The sequence below is a fragment of the Telopea speciosissima genome, chromosome 8 (genome assembly GCF_018873765.1).
Source record: "Telopea speciosissima isolate NSW1024214 ecotype Mountain lineage chromosome 8, Tspe_v1, whole genome shotgun sequence".
In the NCBI taxonomy this organism is placed as follows: domain Eukaryota; kingdom Viridiplantae; phylum Streptophyta; class Magnoliopsida; order Proteales; family Proteaceae; genus Telopea; species Telopea speciosissima.
Genome location: NC_057923.1, coordinates 32,768,794 through 32,791,017, shown reverse-complemented (window position 1 = coordinate 32,791,017; position 22,224 = coordinate 32,768,794). Strand labels below are relative to the sequence as shown.

General features: G+C 40.8%; 1 protein-coding gene across 2 annotated transcripts in view; it reads right to left on the bottom strand.

The window, feature by feature from the left end:
- The window catches only part of LOC122671846 (nudix hydrolase 19, chloroplastic), a 64,527-nt gene extending 42,514 nt beyond the window's left edge, over positions 1-22,013 (bottom strand). The window contains exons 1-6 of one of the 2 annotated variants that reach the window (XM_043869297.1): positions 22,003-22,013; positions 20,742-20,745; positions 18,691-19,275; positions 17,322-17,462; positions 17,113-17,217; positions 16,596-16,695 (exon numbers count right to left, since the gene is read on the bottom strand). In XM_043869297.1, coding sequence (XP_043725232.1) covers positions 16,596-16,695; positions 17,113-17,217; positions 17,322-17,462; positions 18,691-19,185 — 841 coding nt within the window. In that variant the 5' untranslated portion in view covers positions 19,186-19,275; positions 20,742-20,745; positions 22,003-22,013. Of the gene's footprint in view, positions 1-16,595; positions 16,696-17,112; positions 17,218-17,321; positions 17,463-18,690; positions 19,291-20,741; positions 20,746-22,002 lie in introns of those variants that run through there. The other variant, XM_043869296.1, reaches the window with a different exon arrangement.
- Between the last annotated feature and the right edge of the window lie 211 nt (positions 22,014-22,224).

Here is a 22,224-nt window from a genome sequence, read left to right as displayed (position 1 = left end):
AAAATTCTTGCTCAGGGGGAGATCACTCCAAGTCCAAACAACCATTGGTGAATTTCAGCAGAGGATTGATGATTCCAAATTGAAGGTCTATACAAAGAGCAGAACTAGACATAAGCAGCTTCAATCCACTACAACACCGGTACCCATCCACTTGCCAACCCCGGATCCAGAACCTACTTCTCCACCTGGTAATACTTCTTCTCTTGACCTACCTGTTGTTAGGGCTTGCACTCAACACCCTATATCTTATGTTGTTTCCTATGATTCCCTTTCTCCATCTTTTCGTGCATTTGTTTCTTCTTTTTCTTCTGTTCGTATTCCTCAAAATTGGCAGGAAGCTCTATCAGATGGAAAGTGGAAGGCAGCAACGATGGAAGAAATGGAAGCCTTAAAGAAAAATGTCGCATAGGAGCCTGTGGTACTTCCACCAAGGAAAAGACCTGTTGGGTGTAAATGGGTGTTTGTAGTGAAACAGAAGGTGGATGGCACTGTGGATAAATATAAGGCACGACTCGTGGCAAAAGGGTTTACTTAGACATATGGCACTGATTATCACGAGACCTTTGCCCCTGTTGCAAAGCTAAATACTGTCTGAGTTCTATTATCTTGTGCAGACAATCTTGGATGGGATTTACAACAACTAGATGTGAAGAATGCTTTTCTTAATGGAGAACTTGATGAGGTGGTGTATATGGATATTCCATCAGGGTTCTCTTATGACAAGATCCAAGGCAAAGTGTGTGGATTGAAGCATGTTTTATGGGCTGAAGCAATCACCTCGAGCATGGTTTAGCAGGTTTCACAAGGCTATGATTTTTGTAGGCCATAAACAGAGTAATGCTGATCACACTCTTTTTATTAAGGGAGTTGGTGAAAAAATCATTGTTCTCATAGTCTGCGTTGATGATATTGTGGTAACTGGTAATGATGGTGCTAAAATCAGCAATTTGAAGAATTTTCAGGGACAGGAATTTGAGATTAAAGATCTAGGAAAGTTGAGGTACTTCCTTGGAATTGAAGTTGCTCAGTCCTCCTAGGGCATCTTTCTCTCCCAAAGGAAGTATATCCTAGACTTGTTGACAGAAACTGGTCTATTAAGATGTCACCCTTCAGATACTCTTATGGATGCTAATGTTCATCTTAAAGAAAGTGGGTGAACCTATTTATAAAGGCTGGTATCAAAGTTTGTTAGGGAAGTTGATTTATCTCTCTCTCACACACGTCCAGACATTCCTATAGCCGTGAGTACTATGAGTCAGTTCATGCATGATCCCTACTCTTCTTATATGGAGGTTGTTCTTCGTATCCTTCACTACTTGAAGTCAGCTCCAGGGAAAGGCATTCTCCTGTCTCCTCATGACCACCTGCGGATAGAAACCTATACTGATGCTGATTGGGCTGGTTCTCCTAATCGTAAGTCTATTTCTGGGTACTGTACTTTTGTATGTGGCAATCTTGTCATTTGGCGTAGCAAGAAGCAGAATGTGGTAGCTCGTTCCAATGCTGAAGTAGAGTTTCGTGCTATGGCACAAGGTATTTGTGAGTTACTATGGCTAAATGGTTTGCTACACGACCTTGGTGTTCTTGTTCGTCTCCCTATGATTTTGTACTGCGACAACAAGGCTGCAATTAGCATAGCACATAATCCAGTACAGCATGATCGTACCAGGCATGTTGAAGTGGATAGGCATTTCATCAAGGAGAAGTTGGAAGAAGGATTGATTTATGTTCCCTTTGTGAAGTCCACTGATCAGCTTACAGATATTTTCACCAAGGGACTGTCTGGAAAGTTGTTTCATCCTTGTTGAGAATGGACCCTAGTACCGTGGGGGTACAAGGGTAGTTTGGGTACAAAAGTGTTATGTGTGTGGTTGCCATGAATAGGATGATTGTCCCTATCTTGGTATCTTAGTATTAGTGTTCTATAACTTTAGGTTTCTATTATTAAGGAGTTTAGTTTAGTTAGTTTCCTTTATTCTCTAATTTAGATCTCCTAATTATAGTAAGAGAATTTCATGTAGTCTTTATTGGTTATTGTTATAAATACAAAACTGTGGGAGAGGAGCTCAGTACATTGAGTTCTCTTCTTTTCTTCCCCATCTCTTCTTCTTCTATCGTTCTCTGGTTTTGCTCTTTCTTCTCAGAATTCTAACATTATTGGTTTTCATTGCTTGGGATTATTGCATTGCTCAAGAATCATTTGCAAGTTTATTTGATATTTATCTGTATCTAGCCATCAGCATGGTATTTTGGGTTGATTGAAGACTTATGTGCTCCAGTCACTCATTCTTGAAGATTATTATTATCAGTATGTGTCATCTACTTGTATCCACAGCACCAATGGAAGTTTATGTGTTTGGGTTCAGCAACAGTACATCTTTGTGATTTGGGTCCGCACTCTACAAGCACTGAGACATTGTACAAGTACCGCAGTAGTACCTCTGAGACAAAAAGGTGCCTTTGAGAGAGTTGCGAGATTTGTGATTTGGGTCCACATTCTACAAGCACTGAGACATTGTACAAGTACCGCAGTAGTACCTCTGAGACAAAAAGGTGCCTCTGAGAGAGTTGTGAGATTCTCCTTGTGATGTAGCTGTTGAAGCTGCACTTTTATTCGTCTTCCTTGGGAAGATTTTGTGATGTTGTTGTTGCTGCTATATTCTCTTTGGATCGCGGTTGGGGTTCTCTACCACTTATTATTGCTTGTTGCTGCTTGGATTTATTCGACACGGTTTCTTTTATTTACCATTGTTGTTGGTGGTCATTATGCTTGAGCTGATGATGTGCAGTCTACTTTTCAAGTTGGTGCTGGCTATGGGGTACTTTTGTTTCAAGCTAGAGATTTCTTTTTGCTATATGTGTACTCCAGCTTGAGGGGGAGTGTTGAGAATGGACCCTAGTACCGTGGGGGTACAAGGGTAGTTTGGGTATAAAAGTGTTTTATGTGTGTGGTTGCCATGAATAGGAGGATTGTCCCTATCTTGGTATCTTAGTATTAGTGTTCTATAAGTTTGTTTCTATTATTAAGGAGTTTAGTTTAGTTAGTTTCCTTTATTCTCTAATTTAGATCTCCTAATTATAGTAGGAGAATTTCATGTAGTCTTTATTGGTTATTGTTATAAATACAAAACTGTGGGAGAGGAGCTCAGTACATTGAGTTCTCTTCTTTTCTTCCCCATCTCTTCTTCTTCTATTGTTCTCTGGTTTTCTTTCTTTCTTCTCAGAATTCTAACAATCCTGTTTTAGTCAAGTTGGGCATGATTGACATATTTGCTCCAACTTGAGGGGAAGTGTTGAATAATGTACACCAGAATACCTTCTGGTCCTTTGGGCTTATATTCTTTATGCTTTACGTATTGCCGACTCTAATAGTTAGAGTCGGCTAGAGTAGGGACAATTCTGTCCTTTAGGATGTAATTCTGATATTAAATATATGGGTTGCTTGGTCTAATTGATCATTCAAGCATTCATTAAAATTCTGTTTTGTTAACAACAGCCTTAATGACTGTTTTGAGAAGGCTCTTGAGGTGGAAGATTTATTGAAGGTAGTTCCTAGATGCTATAATTCACAAGCTGCTGAAGAAAAGAAGACTGCCCCTCCTAACCGAACTACTATTGCCCCCCCTCCCACCCAAGCTCCACAAGTCACACCGGATAAGGGTAAGGCTCCTATGGAAGCGGCTGATACACGTTACCATTGCCATAGACTTGGACACGTTGCTAGATTCTGCCCACAGCGCAACAAGGCCAACTCTATCATTACAGCCATTGAATGCAACCCAGAAATGCCTGTATGTGATCCATAGTTGAGCAGTGAATGGGCTGTTAATGCTGCCCTTGAGGGTGAGGATTTGGATGATACCCTAGAGGATGATTTTGCACAGAATACCTATGAAGTTCATGTTGTATCAAGAATTCAGCTTGCTGAATCTAAGGGAGAGGACTGGAGGCGTCACACCATTTTTAATACATTGATGAACAGCGGAAATTCTACAGTCCAAGTCATTGAAGACAGTGGGAGCTACGTGAATGTGGTCTCTTAAGCATTTCTCATCGACAGGCAGCTCAAGCTTGAACCACACCCACAGCCCTACAAAGTGTCGTTACTAAATGACAGCACTTTGGAGGTCAATAAAAGGTGTTTTGTCCTACATCAGATTTCCGGCTATGAAGAAGATGTGTGGTACGATGTAGTCCCTATGATCTTGACCGCTGAGTTGCTAGGAAGGCCATGGATCTACAACAATAATGTTTTGGTGTGAGGTACCAAGAACCAATGTTTCTTTGATTTCAAGGGAAAACTGTTGGCACTTAATCCACTTAACATACCAGCCATGAAAGTCCACTTAACATACCGGCCATGAAAGCAAATTTGAAGGCTGCCCAAGCAAAGTGCCAACAACTGTTGAAGCCTATCATTGAGACGCTACCAGCAATGGAAGACAATAAACGCCTTCAACAGCAACCAAGTAAAGGAAAGCATGTTGCAAAGCCATTACTAGTATTGTCTCCCATATGGAGTCCTGGACAGCTAGTAATGCACCAGATGAAGCCCCATTACAAGATTAGTCTAAGTCTGAATCAGAAATAATTGGCGACCCATATGTGGATGATCCCATGGATACGTCTGAAGATTTTGAAGTTGAGCATGTGGAGTTTATTATTCCATCCAAGTACACTGAAGAACAACTGCCACATCTCCTAGAAGACATCCGTATCTCCAAAGAACTGCCTGAATTTTCTATGGACTGAAGACAGACTTGCACAACATGAAGCTCAGTTCCACTCCTTTCAAAATTCGAGGTCAAATTTTTTTTAGGCAGGGGAGAGGCGGAGAGCTGATGTAGATTCTGGCCAGAAGAAGAAGCAAAAGACCCATCGAGTTTTTGGGCCAGAACTGGACCAGCACGAGCCAGCCCAGCAAGACCAACTCGAGCCAGTCAAGCAGGGACCAAATATGCCCCATGATTTTGAGAAGATCCCCCTTTGACCAATCAACTAGGATCGGTGCACTTTAGTAGTTAATATATTTATTAGTTTCTAATTTGTTCCTTACTGATGCAGATTTATCACCAAACTGGGCTTCTTTTATTAGGAATAAGTCTAGGTTTGGGTAATATACATGTTGGGCCTTCGATCCCATGGATTTTCTATGTAATAGGCCACTTTTATAGGCCTAAAATATGGGTACTAAAGTGATCATGTGACATGGTTAAGTGGTCATGTGACTATTTAATTATTATTTAAGTTGGGCTGGATTAGGACTCTATATGTCCAGCCATGTTTTAAGTCTATTTCCTTTAGTACTTTAGTTTCCTAGTCAGTAAAAGTTACCTAATAGGTTAAGGATTGGGTTAGGCCTTTCCTTTTTAGAGTAGGAGTCTATTTTTGAGTTTTTTATATAAGGTTGTAAGGTAGGCAAGCATGGAACACGAATTTGATAAATGAAAAAACTTTTGTTGCTCTTCTCTTCTTCTCCATTGAAGATTTGTCTTGTGTTTGATCAAGGCTGGTGGAATTGGTGTTTGATCCAATCGAGGTGTGAAACCCAGGTGGATCATTTGAAGGAATCGATGTTTGATCTGATTGACACCTTGCGGTGGGAAGCCCAAGTAGTTCGACTTGGTTATTTGTTTTCTCCATCGCTGTTACATTCAAGTTCCACATTCAAGTTCTGATTTCAAGAGTGATTCTACATCATCAAGCACTGCTCAAGTCTACAACATCACCCAAAGTCTGATCCAATCTGTTCTTCATCCACAAGTAAGTCTAAAACTGAAAACCTGCAACTATTCTTCTTCCCTTCTAGAAGGTACATGCAAGGTGATTTCCGCGAGAATTCTGCCCAGCCAAATCTAACTGTTAGAACCTGCTAAAATTTTGATCGAATCTTCCTCCAACCCTAAGAGAGACTCGATCCAAATTTCATTACCATCCACCCAGATGATTGTGTGAAATTACACTTTTACCCCTCTTTCCTATTTCTACTAGGAAACCTCCATAACTCCAGATTTAGCTGTAACTTTCAGCATATATTCCCCTCCACACTACCCACACTCAACCTAAATATTAAGCCCATTCAACCACCTGATTTTCTATTATTATAAACCCTAGATTCCATCATCTTCTACCTTTCAAAACCCTAAACCTAACTTGCTGCCAATTCATTCCAACACACATTCCTCCATCAAAACTTAACGTAACCTTCACTGATAGACTCCCCCACACCTGCCTAGCATAACTAACACCTCAAACCCTAACCCTAACCTTAATTTTGCCCTAAAATCATATTCTGCCCCAATTGGACTACCAGTTCTTATTAGATCCTGGTGTACTGGCTCTTAGTTGGTCTCCTACCAATCTAGGACTACATTACTTACATGTGGCTTGTAACAGAACAAAAGCCTAAGCTAATCAGCAATGAAAAACAAAGAAGAAGAAGAAAATAGAGAACAGAAGAGAAGAAGAAAAGTGAGATCGATTGAGAGGTTGAAACTCCCTCACGATTTGATTAATTACAAATCGTGGGGGGGGTCTTATTTATAATATCAGCAATAAGTAAATACAACCAAACACCCCAAAATACCCCTAAGACAATAGAACTAACTACAAACATAAACAAGACCAAAATACCCGTAGAATATGGTAAACATAAAACGATAACTCTTAATACTCCCCCCTCAAGCTGGAGCGTAGACTTCACCAAGATCCAACTTGGAACAACCATTCAAGAACTGAGGTCGAAATAGAGCCTTCGTAAACATATCTCCAAGTTGAAACTGGGAACGAACAAAAGGAGTAGTAATTAGCTTCTTCTGAACAGCATCTCGAACAAAATGACAGTCAACTTCAATGTGTTTGGTTTGTTCATAAAAACAGGGTTGTTGGCAATATAGATGGTAGCTTGGTTATCACAGTACATCTCCATGGGCTGATCACTAGAATAACCAAGCTCATGAGCAAAAGAACAAACCCACATCAATTCTGCAGCTGTATGAGCCATAACTCTGCACTTAGCCTCACCACTGGAACGAGCAATAGTGGTCTGTTTCTTGCTCTTCCAAGTAACCAAATTACCTCCAAAGAAAGTACAATAACCTGTAGTCGATCTTCTATCGCCATCAAAACCAGCCCAATCAGCATCAGAGAACCCAACAATGCTGGTATGACCATGGCGACAATAAACCAGCCCCTTACCTAGAGCACCCTTGAGGTAGCGTAAAATGTGACAAGCAGCATCCCAATGTATTTGCTTAGGTGTCTGCATGAACTGACTAACAACACCCATAGCAAAGGAAATATCAGGACGAGTAACTGTAAGATAGATAAGTTTACCGACCAGGCGTCGGTACTGATGTGGGTTACTAAATTCCATGTCATCATCAAAAGTATCAAACTTAACATGGGGATCCATAGGAGTATCAATAGGTTTGCAACCCAACATTCCTGTCTCATCAAGTAAATCAAGGACATACTTCCTCTGAGATAAGCTAAGACCTCGAGAACTGCGAAAAACCTCAATACTAAGAAAGTACCTGAGATTACCCAAATCCTTTATCTAGAGATATCATGTAAATACGTCTTCACCTGTGCAATTCCAGAAGCATCATTACCGGTAACAATAATGTCGTAAACATAGACTGCTAAGATGACCATGTTAGACCCCTGACGCCTACCAAAGATAGAGTGGTCAGAATAGCACTAAGAAAACCCACAACCAGCCACAACACTGCTGAATTTATCAAACCACGCACGGGGAGACTGTTTCAGTCCATAAATTGCCTTATGAAGGTGACAAACCCGGACACTATCCTCCCCCTGAGCAACATAACCAGGAGGTTGCTCCATGTATACTTCCTCCTGGAGTTCACCATATAAGAAAGCATTCTTCACATCCATCTGAAATAGAGGCCAGTCAAGATTGACCGCCAAGGAAAGCAAAATACGGACGGAATTTAACCTCGCAACAGGAGAGAAGGTCTTGAAGTAGTCGACCCCATAAGTCTGTGTAAACCCCTTGGCAACCAAACGGGCCTTGAGCCGCTCCACAGTGCCATCTGGATTGTACTTAACCGTATACACCCAATGACACCTAACAAGATCTTTACCAGGCGGTAGATCAACCAATGACCAGGTCTTACGAGAAACCAAGGCATCCATCTCCACATCCATAGCATGTTTCCACCCAGGGTGGGGCAAGGCAGACGTATAAGAGGTGGGAATAAAAGTAGAATGTAATGCAACAGCAAAAGCACAATAATGGAGCGGAAGATGAGAAACAGAAACATAATTGGCCAATGGGTAAAGAGGATTCTGAGTGCAAGTACGAGTACCTTTTCTCTTTGCAATGGGGAGATCATCAGTGTCTAAAGTTGGATCCACAGGCAAGGAGTCAGCTGGTAGTGATGGCGGCTGCTGTTGGGCACAGTGCGTGTAGACCTGAATGTGTGTGGAACCAGGATTTGCAACTAATGGGATAGGAGGAGGAATAGGGGCAGCAACAACACTGCCAACACCACCAGTATCAATGTCAAAACCAAAGTCAACAAAAGAACCAACAAAATAAGGGGAGTTTTCAAAAAAGGTAACATCAGGGGAAACAAACTGCTGGCGAGAGACGGGATCAAAACACCTGTCACCCTTCTGGGTACGAGAATAGCCAAGGAACAAACACTTGATAGCCCTAGGAGATAGTTTATCAAGACCAAGGCGAAGCACATGAACAAAACATTGGCAACCAAAGACACGAGGGGGAAGAGAGAAAACAGCCCGATCAGGAAAAACAATATTAAAAGGAATTTGATTATTAAGAACAGAGGAAGGCATACGATTAATTAAGAAACAAGCTGTTAATACTGGATCTGCCCAATAGAACTTAGGGACATTCATATGAGACATCAATGACCTAGTAATGTCTAACAAATGGCGGTTTTTACGTTCTGCCACACCATTTTGTTGCGGTGTGTAGGAACAACTAGTTTGATGAAGGATGCCATTGTCAGAACAAAAGGAGGAAACCTCACGTTGGATTATTTCTAGGGCATTGTCAGTGCGCAAAATTTTCAAATGAACACCAAATTGAACCCGAATTTCATTATTAAACTGTTTGAAAATAGATACAAATTCAGATCGATCCTTCAAGAGGTACAGCCATGTCATACGAGAATGATCATCAATAAAACTAACAAAATAAGAAAAACCTAACCGACTCTTGACCCTATAAGGGCCCCAAATATCAGAATGAACTAATTGAAACAAAGAAGTACTCCTAGACTCTGGACTCAAAGGAAAAACAGTACGATGATGCTTGCCAAGCTTATAAGCTTCACACTCAATGCGGAAGACAGATTTGCAGCTAGGAGCAAGATGACGCAGCTTGGATAATGCAGGATGTCCTAGCCGATAATGCCAATGTAAAGGAGACACACTAGAAGAAGTAGTAACCGCTGTCGTAGAAGTAGACACCAAATCAAAATAATAGAAGCCACCCTTCTCATGCCTGCCACCAATCGTCATCTTTGTTGTAAGATCCTGAATGACACAATGAGAAGGATGAAAGGTTATAGAACAATTCAAAGTCTTAGTTAATTGACTAACAGATAGAAGATTAAGAGGAAGCTTAGGTACATGAAGAACATCAGACAAAGAAAGGTCATAAGAAAAGGGGATGTCCCCATGACCAGTAACAGGTATAAAAGACCCATCGGCAATAGAAATCCGAGATGGGACAGCGGACTGATTAACGGACAAAAATAAATTAGGCTTACCAGTCATATGAGAGGAGGCACCGGAGTCAATGATCCACGGAGAGGGGGCAAGACATGCAGTGGATGTACCTGGGTGAGCAAGAACAGTTGTAGATGTAGAGGAAGATGCCTTAAGTTGCTGAACTCGTTGTAATAGCTGAGAAACCAGGTCATTAGAGGAACTACCACTATCGGTGGAAGACCCATGAGTAGTGTCAGGAGAATGCACAGAATCAGCCGCTCCATCAGAAACTGCAGCGTTTGCAAATTGCTCTCGTGCCCATTGTGGTTTGCCATGTATCAGCCAACATTTGTCAATAGTGTGGTTAGGACGACAACAATGAGAGCACCACCGAGAACCACTATCACCAGAAGATGAACCAATAAGGTGAGAACCAGTTCTACGACCACCAGAACCAGCCCCACGACCATGACCAGATCCAAAACCATGACCTCGAGAAGTGGTACCACCACCAAGACCACGCCCTTCAGTAGAAGTAAAGAGGGCAGAATTATCCTTGGAGACAAGGGCTGGATTAGATTTCACCACCAAAGGAGAGACAACTCTCTAGATTCGACAATATGCTTCATTCATAGATGGGATCTTCTCACCAGCCAATAATTGGCTTTTGATGGATTAAAGATCAGATTCCAATCCAGAGAGAACCTTAGCAACTAGAAATTCAGAACGTTGGGATTTAATCACAGAGGCATCAGTAGATATAGGCTGGTACACATTGAGTTCTTCCCACATCCCCTTCCCTTCAATGAACTGTAATATTCGCCAAGAGACTTTCCTTCTTGCTTGAAAGAGAAAAACTTCTCATACAAATCATAAATTTGAGACAAATTGGTATCTTGAGAATAACTCTCCTTGAGTTCTTCCCAAACTCCCTTGGCAGTTTTATGAAACATAACATTAGAGGCTATAGAAGGTTCCATGCTATTCCAAAGCTAACAAAGAAGGGTTGCATTTTCGGCCTTCCAATCGTCATATTTGTCATCAGTAGGATCTAGTGGTGTCATAGTGAGATAAGACATCTTCCGGCGAGCAGTAACGTAAACTTCAAAAGCTTGAGACCAAAGGAGGTAGTTGGAGGCACCATTTAATTTGATGGTAGTAATCTGAATATTGAAATTGTCCGTAGGAGGCTTAGATTCAGCCATGAGATCAAATAAATATTGTTAAACAATACCTGGGATAGATAGAGAGCAGAGACAGCCAACAATAAAAGGGATAAGGCACAAAATCAATTTCAGCCTAAACCCAGATTAGGGTAAAAATCGACAAACTTCAGAAGGAGGCTAAACAGCCCAATATGCGATCAATTATTGGTGTAAACAATCACCAAAAAATAAAAGGGAATAAAGGTTCCCAAACCAGCAGCCAATGTGAAGAAGAAATCCCAGGAGAAGAAGAAACTCGATTTCTCAGATGGAAACAAATCATCACTTCAATTTGCAGTAATCTCAAACAGCAGCAGGTGCAAAGATAAACACGATCAATCTTCAGCATATCAGGGAACCCTAGTCCTTCATTAGTGTATGACTAGGGTTCGGACAAGAATATACAGCATTTGGTTGCTGTGGACAACGGCAAAAGAGCAAGGGGAAGGAGAAGCCTTCAAAACCGCAACACCAATGAGGACTGTGGAGCAGAATTAGGGCTCTGATACCATGTAACAGAACAGAACCCTAAGCTAATCAGCAATGAAGAACAAAGAAGAAGAAGAAAAGAGAGATAGATTGAGAGGTTGAAACTCCCTCACGATTTGATTAATTACAAATCGTGGGGAGGGGGATCTTATTTATAATATCAGCAATAAGTAAATACAACCAAATACCCCAAAATACCCCTAAGACAATAGAACTAACTAGAAACATAAACAAGACCAAAATACCCCCAGAATTTGGTAAACATAAAACGATAACTCTTAACATGGCTGAAGTATAAAACCCAATAGTTCTAATTTAGTTACCTTCTATTTTAGTTAGGATTTAGTAGTTTTTATTTTATTGTAAGCTTGCCTAAGCTATTAATAGGCCTCACATTGGAATGAAGGAACAGATTTGAGAATAGAATTTTCTGGCCAATTTAGCCATCGAATTATGGGAGATCCACCTTGTTTCAACAGCTGAGATAGTTGTGGATGAGAGACCCAGGCTGAGAGAGCCATTCCTCTTACCCCCTTCTTCTATCCTCTCTTTTCTGCTTTTTTATTACCCTGTTCGAGCTCCTTAGTGCTGCTAACACTGATCTGTGCTGCTGCTGGACTACTTCAAGCATTGGAGGCACCCATTCGAAGACTGCACTTGACCACTAAGATCACCCTAGTTGCTGCTGCTGCTGCTGACCAAACAAGGAGGTTTCAACCCCCCCCTGCGGATTCCAGTTCTGCTCCAGTTTGGCTGCAAGCTTCAAGACCTCACAATTCCATAATCCTTCATAAGATCCTGCAAAGTGTTGGAACATAGAATCCTTCATCAGATTCTGAACTTGTGTTGGTCCATACCCTTCTAATAGGTTTGTTAACTGGTTATTGTGGGTTTACTTGGGACTAATTCTGCCCTAAATTAGTCTTACATTACATAGACACCAGGGCTCTATGGAAACGACCATACCATGCTCTAGGGGACTGTTTTGGCCATATAAAGTTTTCTTCAGATGACAAACCTTTCCCTATGTCTTTGGGGCAGAAAAACCAGGAGGAATCTCTATGCATACTTCTTCTAACCCCCATGGAGATAAGCATTTTTTACATCAAGTTGTTGAAGATCTCATCCTTGGTTGGTAGCACAGGAAATAATTACCCTAACAGTATTCATCTTGCTACTAGGGCAAACGTTTCTTGATAATCAATCCCATAGGTTTGGGTAAAGCCTCTAGCAACCAACCTGGTCTTGTATCTTTCTACCGATCCATCAGCCTTTTGTTTAACAGCAAAAACCCATTTGCAACCTATGGGTTTCTTTCCTAGAGGAAGTATTACCAATTCCCAAGTTTTATTTTTTCCCAAGGCACTCATTTCTTCATTCATTGCTCACTTTCCACTTTAAATTAGCTAATGCCTCCTGTCAGGTGTTAAGAATAGAAACAGAGGACAAAGAGGAAGAAAAGGCATGGAAAGAGGGTGAAAGAGAATTATATAAAACAACACTAGAGATGGGATGTTGAGTACATGTTCTTTTTGGCTTACGAATAGCAATTGGCAGTTCAAGACTAGGATCAGAAGTAGACTTACCAGAAGGAAAACTTGGAACAAGTAGTGCTAATTAAGTAGGAGCAATGGTGAGGTTGCTTTATGCCAAGTTCCTTGGGAAAAAGTCTTCAAGGTGTCGGGCTCCCTAGGCTCCCCCTGAATTAAAGGCTGCTCTTGCTCCCCTTAGATCAAAGGCTGCTCCTGTTCTTGTCCTATTATACAATCCTTAAGTTCTATGGATGGGTCTTCCATTGTAGGTGCATACACATCCAATGGCGCAATGAGGGGCACCTCTTCACTTATAGACTCCCCCAGAAGAGGTCCATGGGTAGGGAAATATGCCTCAAACTCCCGAAAAATAACATCCATGGTGACAAATAATTTTGTGTAGGTGGGTAATAGCAGTTATTCCCCTTCTAGGTGGCAGAGTAGCCCAAAAAAATGCAGCGAAGACCCTTGGGATCAAACTTCCCATGAACATGATGATTGCGAGTGAATGCAACACAGCCAAACACCTTAGGAGGTACCACAAATGAAGAAGACCAATAGAACATTAAGAGGGCAGAGAGCTGCTAGCACCCGCGAAGGCAGTTGATTTATAAGATAGACAGCAAAAAGCACAACATCAGCCCAAAAACAAGGATGAATAACCATTGTAAACATAAGAGATCTGGCCGCTTCCAAGAGGTGATGATTCTTCCATTCAACTACACCATTCTGGGCTGGAGTATCCACACAAGAGGTCTGGTGATTATCCCATGAGAAGACAGGGAGGTCTAAAAGGCGTCGTTCATGTATTCCTTCCCATAGTCTGTCCGAAATTTTTTTTACTTGAGCATCAAATTGAGTCTGAACCATTTTGTGAAACAATTGGAAGCAGGAGAAAACATCACTCTTTTGATGCACAAGGTAAACCCAAGTAGTACAACTAAAGAAATCAATAAAGGTGGCAAACCACTAGTAACCAGATGTACAAACACAACGGGCAGGGGCCCACACATCAAAATGAATTAAACCAAATGAAATTGAACTTCTACTATCTGAAACGGGATAAACAGTTGTAGTTTGCTTGGCAAAAATGCAAGCATCACAAGAAAATTTGTTTGGATTACAACTCTTAGCCAAACTGGAAAATAAAGTAGATAAAGCTCCTAGTGGAGGGTCGTATAGACGACGATGCCACCAATGCAGTTCGGCCAAAACTGATGCTGAAGAGTCGGGGAGAAAAGCTTGAGAGACCAAAGCTGATGGAGCTAATGGAGAACTATTAAGCATGTAGAGACCACTAACCACTTTACCACTGCTAATCGTGTGACCCATTTCCAAGTCCTGAAAAATACAATGGGTAGGAAAGAAAGTCACTTTGCAGTTCAAATCTCGAGTAAGACTACTAATAGATTGTAAATTACTAGAGAATTTTAGAACATGCAAGAGTGCAAGACAGAAGAAAGATACAAGGATGGAGTGCACTTAATGGTTCCCTTCCTAGAAACAGAGGAAAGAGAATCATCAGCGACACGGACTTTACTGTTACCAGATCATGGAAAATATTTAGAGAATTGAGTAGAAGAACTTGTCATGTGGTCAGTGGCACCGAAGTCAATGAATTAAGAGTTGGACATGACTGAGGCACAGTTGCCACTAAACAAAACACTTGGTATGCATGAAGGTGAAGCAAAATGAGCGGAAGTTCCTGGCAGGGAGGTAATAGAAGCAGCAGAAGGTGTTAATGAAGAAGTGGGGTCAAGCCGAGTCATCAATTGACAAAGATGTATAAGTTCCTCCTGTGAAAGAGGTTGATCCGAAGCATTGTCTTTAGAAGAAGTTTGATTAGCTTTGGTTGAGGTAAGATGACCCTACCCACATCCCCGAGTATCAGTGGGATGTCCTTGTAATTTCCAGCACTTGTGTTTTGTATGTCGTTCCTTACCACAAAAATCACACTTCCCAGGAGCACGATCAAGAATGGGACGGCCACTAGTACCCTGGGAAGAACCCCCACGGGATGAGTTATGTGTGGTAGAGAAGAGTGTTGATCGGTCCTGAGTAACTGGATGGACCATGGCATTACGACAATTGTCCTCTACTTGGACCACGGCATAAGCCTACTCAGGAGTAGGGAGAGGATCACGATTCAGGACATGAGCCCGAATCTGGTCAAACTCAATGTTGAGGCCAGCAAGAAAATCGAATACACGAAAACCATATTCCCATTACTTGAAAGTAGTAGCATCAACATCGCAGGTACCAAGCAATAAATGACCAATAAAAATCCAACAGTTGCCACATGCTACGCAGCTTGGAATAATATTGACAAAGAGATAATTCATGTTGCTTGGTAGCATGTATCTTTTCGCGAAGTTCATAGCATTGGGCAGCATTACAACCTAGGAATAAGTATCCATGGCAGTCTTCCAAATTTTGGCAGCAGGGTATCAAGAAGAAGATAACCCCCAGCAATTTCAGGATCCGTGGAGTTGATGAGGTAAGACATCACGAGAAAATTAGATGTCATCCATTTATCTTGAGTAGGACCAGCATCGGTATGCTTAACCAATGTTCCTATGATATAACCAGAGAGACCACGGGAACCAATGGCTAGAAAGAGGGATTGCGACCACATCAAATAATTGCTCCCATTCAATTTAATGGAGCTTGCAGGGAACGGAAAGAAATCACGCTGAGTAGCCCCTTCGTGTCTAGTAGATGCAATGGAGATCTCAGAATCATAGTTGTTGACCAGAGAAAAGTTCAACAAATCATCAACATTCCAAGGAATCCAGAGAGAAACACATCAACCAATCCCAACAAAGAGGGATTGAAAACATGCTGATCAAGGTAACGTCCCTTGGTGGAAGAGAACTCATTACCAAGGGTGAAGAGAAGACGCCAGCAGCAGCCAGAATCGCGAGAAGAGGCGGCGGTGGCTGGAGGCTGGTGGTGGTTCCGGTAGGGCTGACGGTACAAGGAGAGAGAGAGAGAGAAGGGTGGTGGAACTTGTGATGATGGCTGGAGGTGCAAAAATCGAGAAGAGAAGGAGAAAGAGAGGATCTAGGGTTTCATGATGGTAGGCATTAGGGTTAGGATCCCAATGTGGATTCCATCTCTAATACAATGTGGAAATTATTAAATGGCTTGTGACATTATGATCACAACCCCACTTTATTTATAATGAGTGTGGAATATTCTAGAATAGGTACAAGGACTGAAATACCCCTATGACAAAAATACCCTTGAACCCATATTTCAATAGTTGTGAAGGTAGCAGGACAAATTTCCTATAGCACATGTACGATTTCCAATCAGACTCATGGGAAGAAAAAACATGAAGCAAAGGGGCCTCCCATACTGGTTTCATGGACTATCAAAAAAGAGGAAACAGGACTGTGTCACCGATGAGACTGACTGATGAATTTAGTCTATAGGATTATTTTGGGTACAACATTTCTGAGAAGGATTCTTTCTTTTTGGATATTTTCCTTTTTTATCCTTAAAAGCTCATTCTTAACCAAAGAAACATAAACTATAGGATTCTTGTTGTATACAAATCTTTTTGTCTCTAACTTTTTCCTTTACCATTCCATTTAAATGCATTGAGATGAACAGGAGAAAAATTGAACATAATGAGGCATGTAGCACAAGAAGATACCAGGCCATGGTTGAGAACTATGATAAACAACTTCCCCCACTTCCACACCAGTCTCTTCCCATGTTTCTCTCCTCACTGCCTCTTCCAAGCTTTCTCCAGGCTAAAGAAAAATATGAAAAATTCAATTTGAGTGAGTATTTCTATCAAAATAAAGATAGGTAAAACATTAGAAGCACAAAATGAGTAAATACTCATTACATGTTATTCCTGTTTACAAGAACCCATGATTATACACTAGCATTTGGTGAATCATGCAATAATCCAGCTATGCTGTCTTTCTAGAAGGTCAAATATAAAGATAATTGGATTTAATATGTACTAAACTACAAAAAAAGGCTTGGCTGCAATTGCCAAGTCCATGATAGCCTACACCACTCCAGCTGTTTTGAGGCATTTAATTGGTCCACTGCTAAATTTTGATTGAAACTGTATTTATTGTTATCTTAGAATCTGGAGATGCAAGAAAATTGAGTTTCAAACACGAATAAAATATTAAAATCAACTTATAGTTGAATACCTCTATAAATCCAGCAAGGCAACTCCACATACGAGGTACAAATCGTGATTGTCGACTCAAAAGTGCACGGTCATTTTCTTTATCAATGACTAACATGATTACAACCTGTTTCAAGTCATTGCCCACATAGCCAGATTAAGCACTATGGAAAAAATGCTTCAATACAGATAAGTTCTTTTACTAAACAAAAGAGAGCAGCATCAACCTACCGGATCAACACGAGGATAAATTCTTTTCTTGCATGATTCGTTTGAGCATCGCTTCCGTCTCCCTGCCTCCATTGGCACTGTTTTCTCTCCGCAATGCCCACAGAAGCGTGATATGCCGTGCCACTCTAGCAATGCTCTAGCCTGATCTAATTTAAAATAATATCGGCAATTGTGGAAATAGTTAAACAGGGCTTTTGTAACTTGGATTTCAGATTGACAAACAGGTAAGGTCAAAGGTGTAATAAGTGCTATTACCCTCTTCCCAAAAACCCCAGCATTTTCATAATGCTAGTGCAGTTGTTTATAGAATTTCTATATTTCCTAGGGGATGGTCATCCTATTAACATTAAAAGGAAAAATAGCAACAACAACAACAACTCAGCCTTATCCCAACTAAATGGAGTCAGCTAATTAAAAGAAAAAATAGCATCTAATTTAAACCAAACATCTGAAATTGTTTAAAGAAGAACAATTTGAAGTGCAACTAAAAGAATGGATTTTCAGAATTGTTCAACATTGGATTTGTACAGTTCTAAATAGTTAGTCCAGGCTTCAAGTAGAGAAAAATATCTGCTTTACACATACACACACACACAAAAGTCTAAAGTGAGAAACCGAATAGTAAGATAATAAGCTTTCAATTTATTCATTCACTCGGCTGACTCAGGCTTGAAGATCAAAATATCATTTTCCAAGTCTGTGCACTTAAGTTGGACTACTGATTTTAACAACCTAATCAACCATTCTTATCCCAACTACTTGGGTTCTGCCACACAAATTGTGTGTAGCTCAATGTCTTTAATTAATCTAAAGGACTCATGTTATTCCTCACTTCTTCAATCCAATTAAGTTTGGCCTTCCCTTGTCCTTTTAAGTTTTAAAACCTTCCAACATCATCAAGTGATCCTTAGGTTATATGCGGGAGGGGGAGAGGGGTGGGGGAACTAAGTTATCCTAGTAATTGTTCTAACATATGAAGCACTCTCAACAAAAAAAACTGTTTCATTGTAACCAATATTTATTAAGAATGCCAAAGATAGCCCATTTGCAATGTATTGTTCTGTCCTAACTCCTAACTCTTAATTCCAAGCCGTTGGATTGGGGATTCAAGCATTATCATTCACCTCCCTAAATCCTCGACTAATTGGCCCTATCGTGGGGATGAGGGAAACCACAATAACAAAATGACGTCGGTGCCTTCAACCATTGTTATGAATTAATCCAGGCTTGAGTCTGAACACTAGAAAAGTCTTCAATGTAACTAAATAACTTACAAAATTTCCCTAGAAAAGAAGCACAGTTTGCCTCCAAGAAAATCTGCAGAACGGTAGAGAACACCAAAAGAAAAGCATCAGGAATCATCACTTACGTGACCCGCAATGGCCAATTCCTGCATCATGCGGGAGTCAGCCCAGTCGGTGGCGACCATCAACGTCCGAAGCTCTACAAAGCAAAATCGCCTGTCACCCAATTCAGAAACAGAGCCGCTCATAGAAGAAACATCGATAGCCCAATAGACGAGATCGGCATCAGACTCCGTACCCAGGTAAACAAACGAATCCTCCGTCAAACGAGCATCAGATCCCCCCATGAAAACCTTGCAATCAGCTACACTTAACCAACCCAGATGCCAAACCGGGACGGAATCATCGGCGGAAGCCAAAGAAGAGGCCAAAGGCCTACCTCTCCTGACGGGCAAGACCTTAAAATTCAACAAGGATTGGTTGCCATTGGGGTTCTCCAGAAGAAGATAATCTTTCAAGGTTTCAAAGGCTGAGTTTGGAGAAGTAGAGTCCCCTGGTTTAGGGGTCTTGCTTCTGAGAGGATTGCCCGCAAACACATGAGACTGTAAATTGATGGACATGGTCGAGCTTTTGTGGACTTTTCTATCTCCTAAAAAGGAGGAATGCCTCTGAATCAGAATTTGATTTTGGCGAGAGAGTGAATGGGACGACGACGAAGGAAAGGCAGGAGAAGAAAACGAGAGGGAAAGGAGCATATCTCTCCTGTGCCATTGTTTTTGCAGGGTTGCAAGAAGACGACGGGGTGTTAGGTGTTGACTCAGCATTTTAATATGTGACACGTGGTTTAATGGTATTCGCTCACAAATAACGAAACAGAATCCGGACCCGGATCTAGACATCAGTGTTTGATTTGCATTTTTCTACCCAAAAAAAAATCTGGTAGTATCGTTGTTTGGTGTGAAGTGTAAACTGCAAAGAAACACGTGTTTTACAAGCAACCTGCATGCCCGTATGGCATGTCTGACGTATGAAGAATGAATCTTTTTTTGTGTTTTTGATAGGCACTTATTTTGAGATTGGGTTAATTTTTCGCTCCTTGATTTTGGATATTATATATCTATTTATCATGCCCTTTATCTGTTTTATGTATTTTTTTTTTTCTTTGTTTGGCGTTGAACACGCATGACTGAATAGCCTCTATCTACCAAAAATGACACTTATGGTGTATTTTTTTTCTTTTTTGGTTGAACAATTGCGGTGTTCTTAACGTTAAAGAAATTGCACCTAAGGTATTCAAAGTTTGTGAAATTATATTTGGGTATATCTATTTTTGTCAAATTATATTTCAGGTATATCTATTTTTATATTTTCAATTAACTCCTAATCTTAAAACAAATAGGCTATATTTGGATGCTTAGAAAATAAAATAAAAGAAAAAACATAATGAGACAAAAATTATGATGATGCAATAATTGAATTATGTATCAATCTCTCTCCTCAAATTCAGTATATTTTTACCATCATAGATACTTTAGTATATGCAACGGAATATTTTTACCGTCATATATACTAACTAAACTGAGAGGGGATATTTTCATTTTTCTCATCGTAACCATATATGATGGTAGTCGATCTATCCGACGTAAAACTAGTTTTTCCATCTCAAAAGCCCAGATTTCTTGTAGTGAACACAACCTATTAAGGAGAAAGAATGCTAACTAGGCATGTGCAGTGCGTTGCCCCTGCACCCAGACACAGGGGCGTGCAAAATGACCACTATGCCCCCATGGAAAGATGGAATATCGTGGGGGTGTGACGGTCATTTCGCACGCCCTTGTGTCTGGGGCAGTGCACCGCATGTGCCCTATAAGGTACAATGCCGTGCCCCGATCGGGGCCAACACCCTTGCGGGGTGCCACCCTCGTAGGGGACATACCAAAGGTTGATATCCCTTCCAACGACTCAAGGGTTGATAGTGTGACAATGACATGATGTCTTGCCAATTTGGGGGATGCAAGGGAATGCACAATTTAAAACAAATAAAGAGAGTCGCCACCTACGTTGTGAAGGGCCATCTCGGTTGATTCCATATGACCTGGCCAGAGTATGGGTAAGAGGTTAGGATACAGAGATGGGAAGGTCTTACGTACCCTACTCTGCCCGGATGAGCCGATTTGTGTGCTAGATTTTGGGATTCAAATATTCTCTCAAAACAAAATATCATGGGTAAGTTACACATCACCCCGTAGTTTTCAAACGAAACTCAAATCACCCCCTGGTTTTTGAAAATACTCAAATCATCCCTTGTATTAGACCCCAACATGACAAATTAGTCCCTACAGTTAGTTTTATGTTGTTAAGTGATGATGTCAGCCAGTTAAATAAATTTAAATCCCTAATCTACCCTTGACCAGTGTAGATTTATGATTTTACCCTTATATCTAAAAACCCCAAATTCATCCTTTGACACCTGCAACTCAATCTCAAGCAGAAGTTCACCGGAGAGAAGAAAAAGGAGAAGAGCTTTAATTTCTGAGATCTGGAAAGGCTTTATTGTTTGAGATCTAGGATTTGGGTAGCCGATAATGGCGGACCAGAAGAAATGGAGCTGGGAGATACCTGGATTCGAGTCTCTGGTTCTCTATTTCTGGTTTTTAGGGTTTGAGTTGTTCTTGCGAGCTCCTCATAGAGGATTTAAATCTTGAATTCGAACTCAAGAGCATGCCAGATCTTCCCAAGAATTGTAGGGCTGTTGAGAGTTAAATCTGGACTTCGCATATTGAAATCCATTGGAGAAATCAGAACAGGAAACTCTTCCCTCTCTCTCCGGCCAATATGAACTTTATGTCAAAATTCATCCCACTTCAGATTATCTCACTTTTGAGATCGCGTCAATGTTTTCTCCAGAGATATCAGCTTCTGCATATTTCGGAGAAGGGCAAGGGAGAGTCTCTGAAATCACAAGTGGGTCTTGAGCAATGCTCGGCCAATTATGTTCCTTTGTCTCCGATCAGTTTCTTTTTGTCAACTGAGGCTTAAATAAATATTGTATTTTTCTTGGAACAATTCAAATAATCTCTTATGCGATTCAAATATTCACTTCTTGTTGTAATGATGGGTTTTGCTATTTTTGGAGGATCACTTAGAACGTGTTTGGTTGCTTACATCTATAGTTGTTACATCTACAGACTCATGAATCTTGATTTTTTTTTACCGTTTGGTTGGCAAAACCGATTTACATCCTAAGATGCATCAAATCTTAAGATGCAACATTTTACACTAAATATTTGAATCTTGAGATTTCACCTCATGAGGTGAAATCTTGAGATTGAAGAAATTAAACCCTATCATATAAAAAGGCTAACATCTTCAAATGCAAGAAAAAATAGTGATATTAGAGGCATATCGTTGAACAAGGCGAAAGGAGAAGAACAAAGGAGAATGAAGGAGACAAACTGCTCGGAGAAGTTGAAGGAGAACGAAGGAGGGAACTGCTCTGATGAGTTCATGGCTTACACAAATATTTATCTCTTTCTCTCTCTCTCTCTCTCACAGTCTCGCTTTCTCTGTTTTTAGGGTTTCTGGTGTTCGATCGAAGGAGAACGAAGGAGAACGTGTAGGAAATTTTTTTATTGGCCAAATGACCAACTCCATCCCCA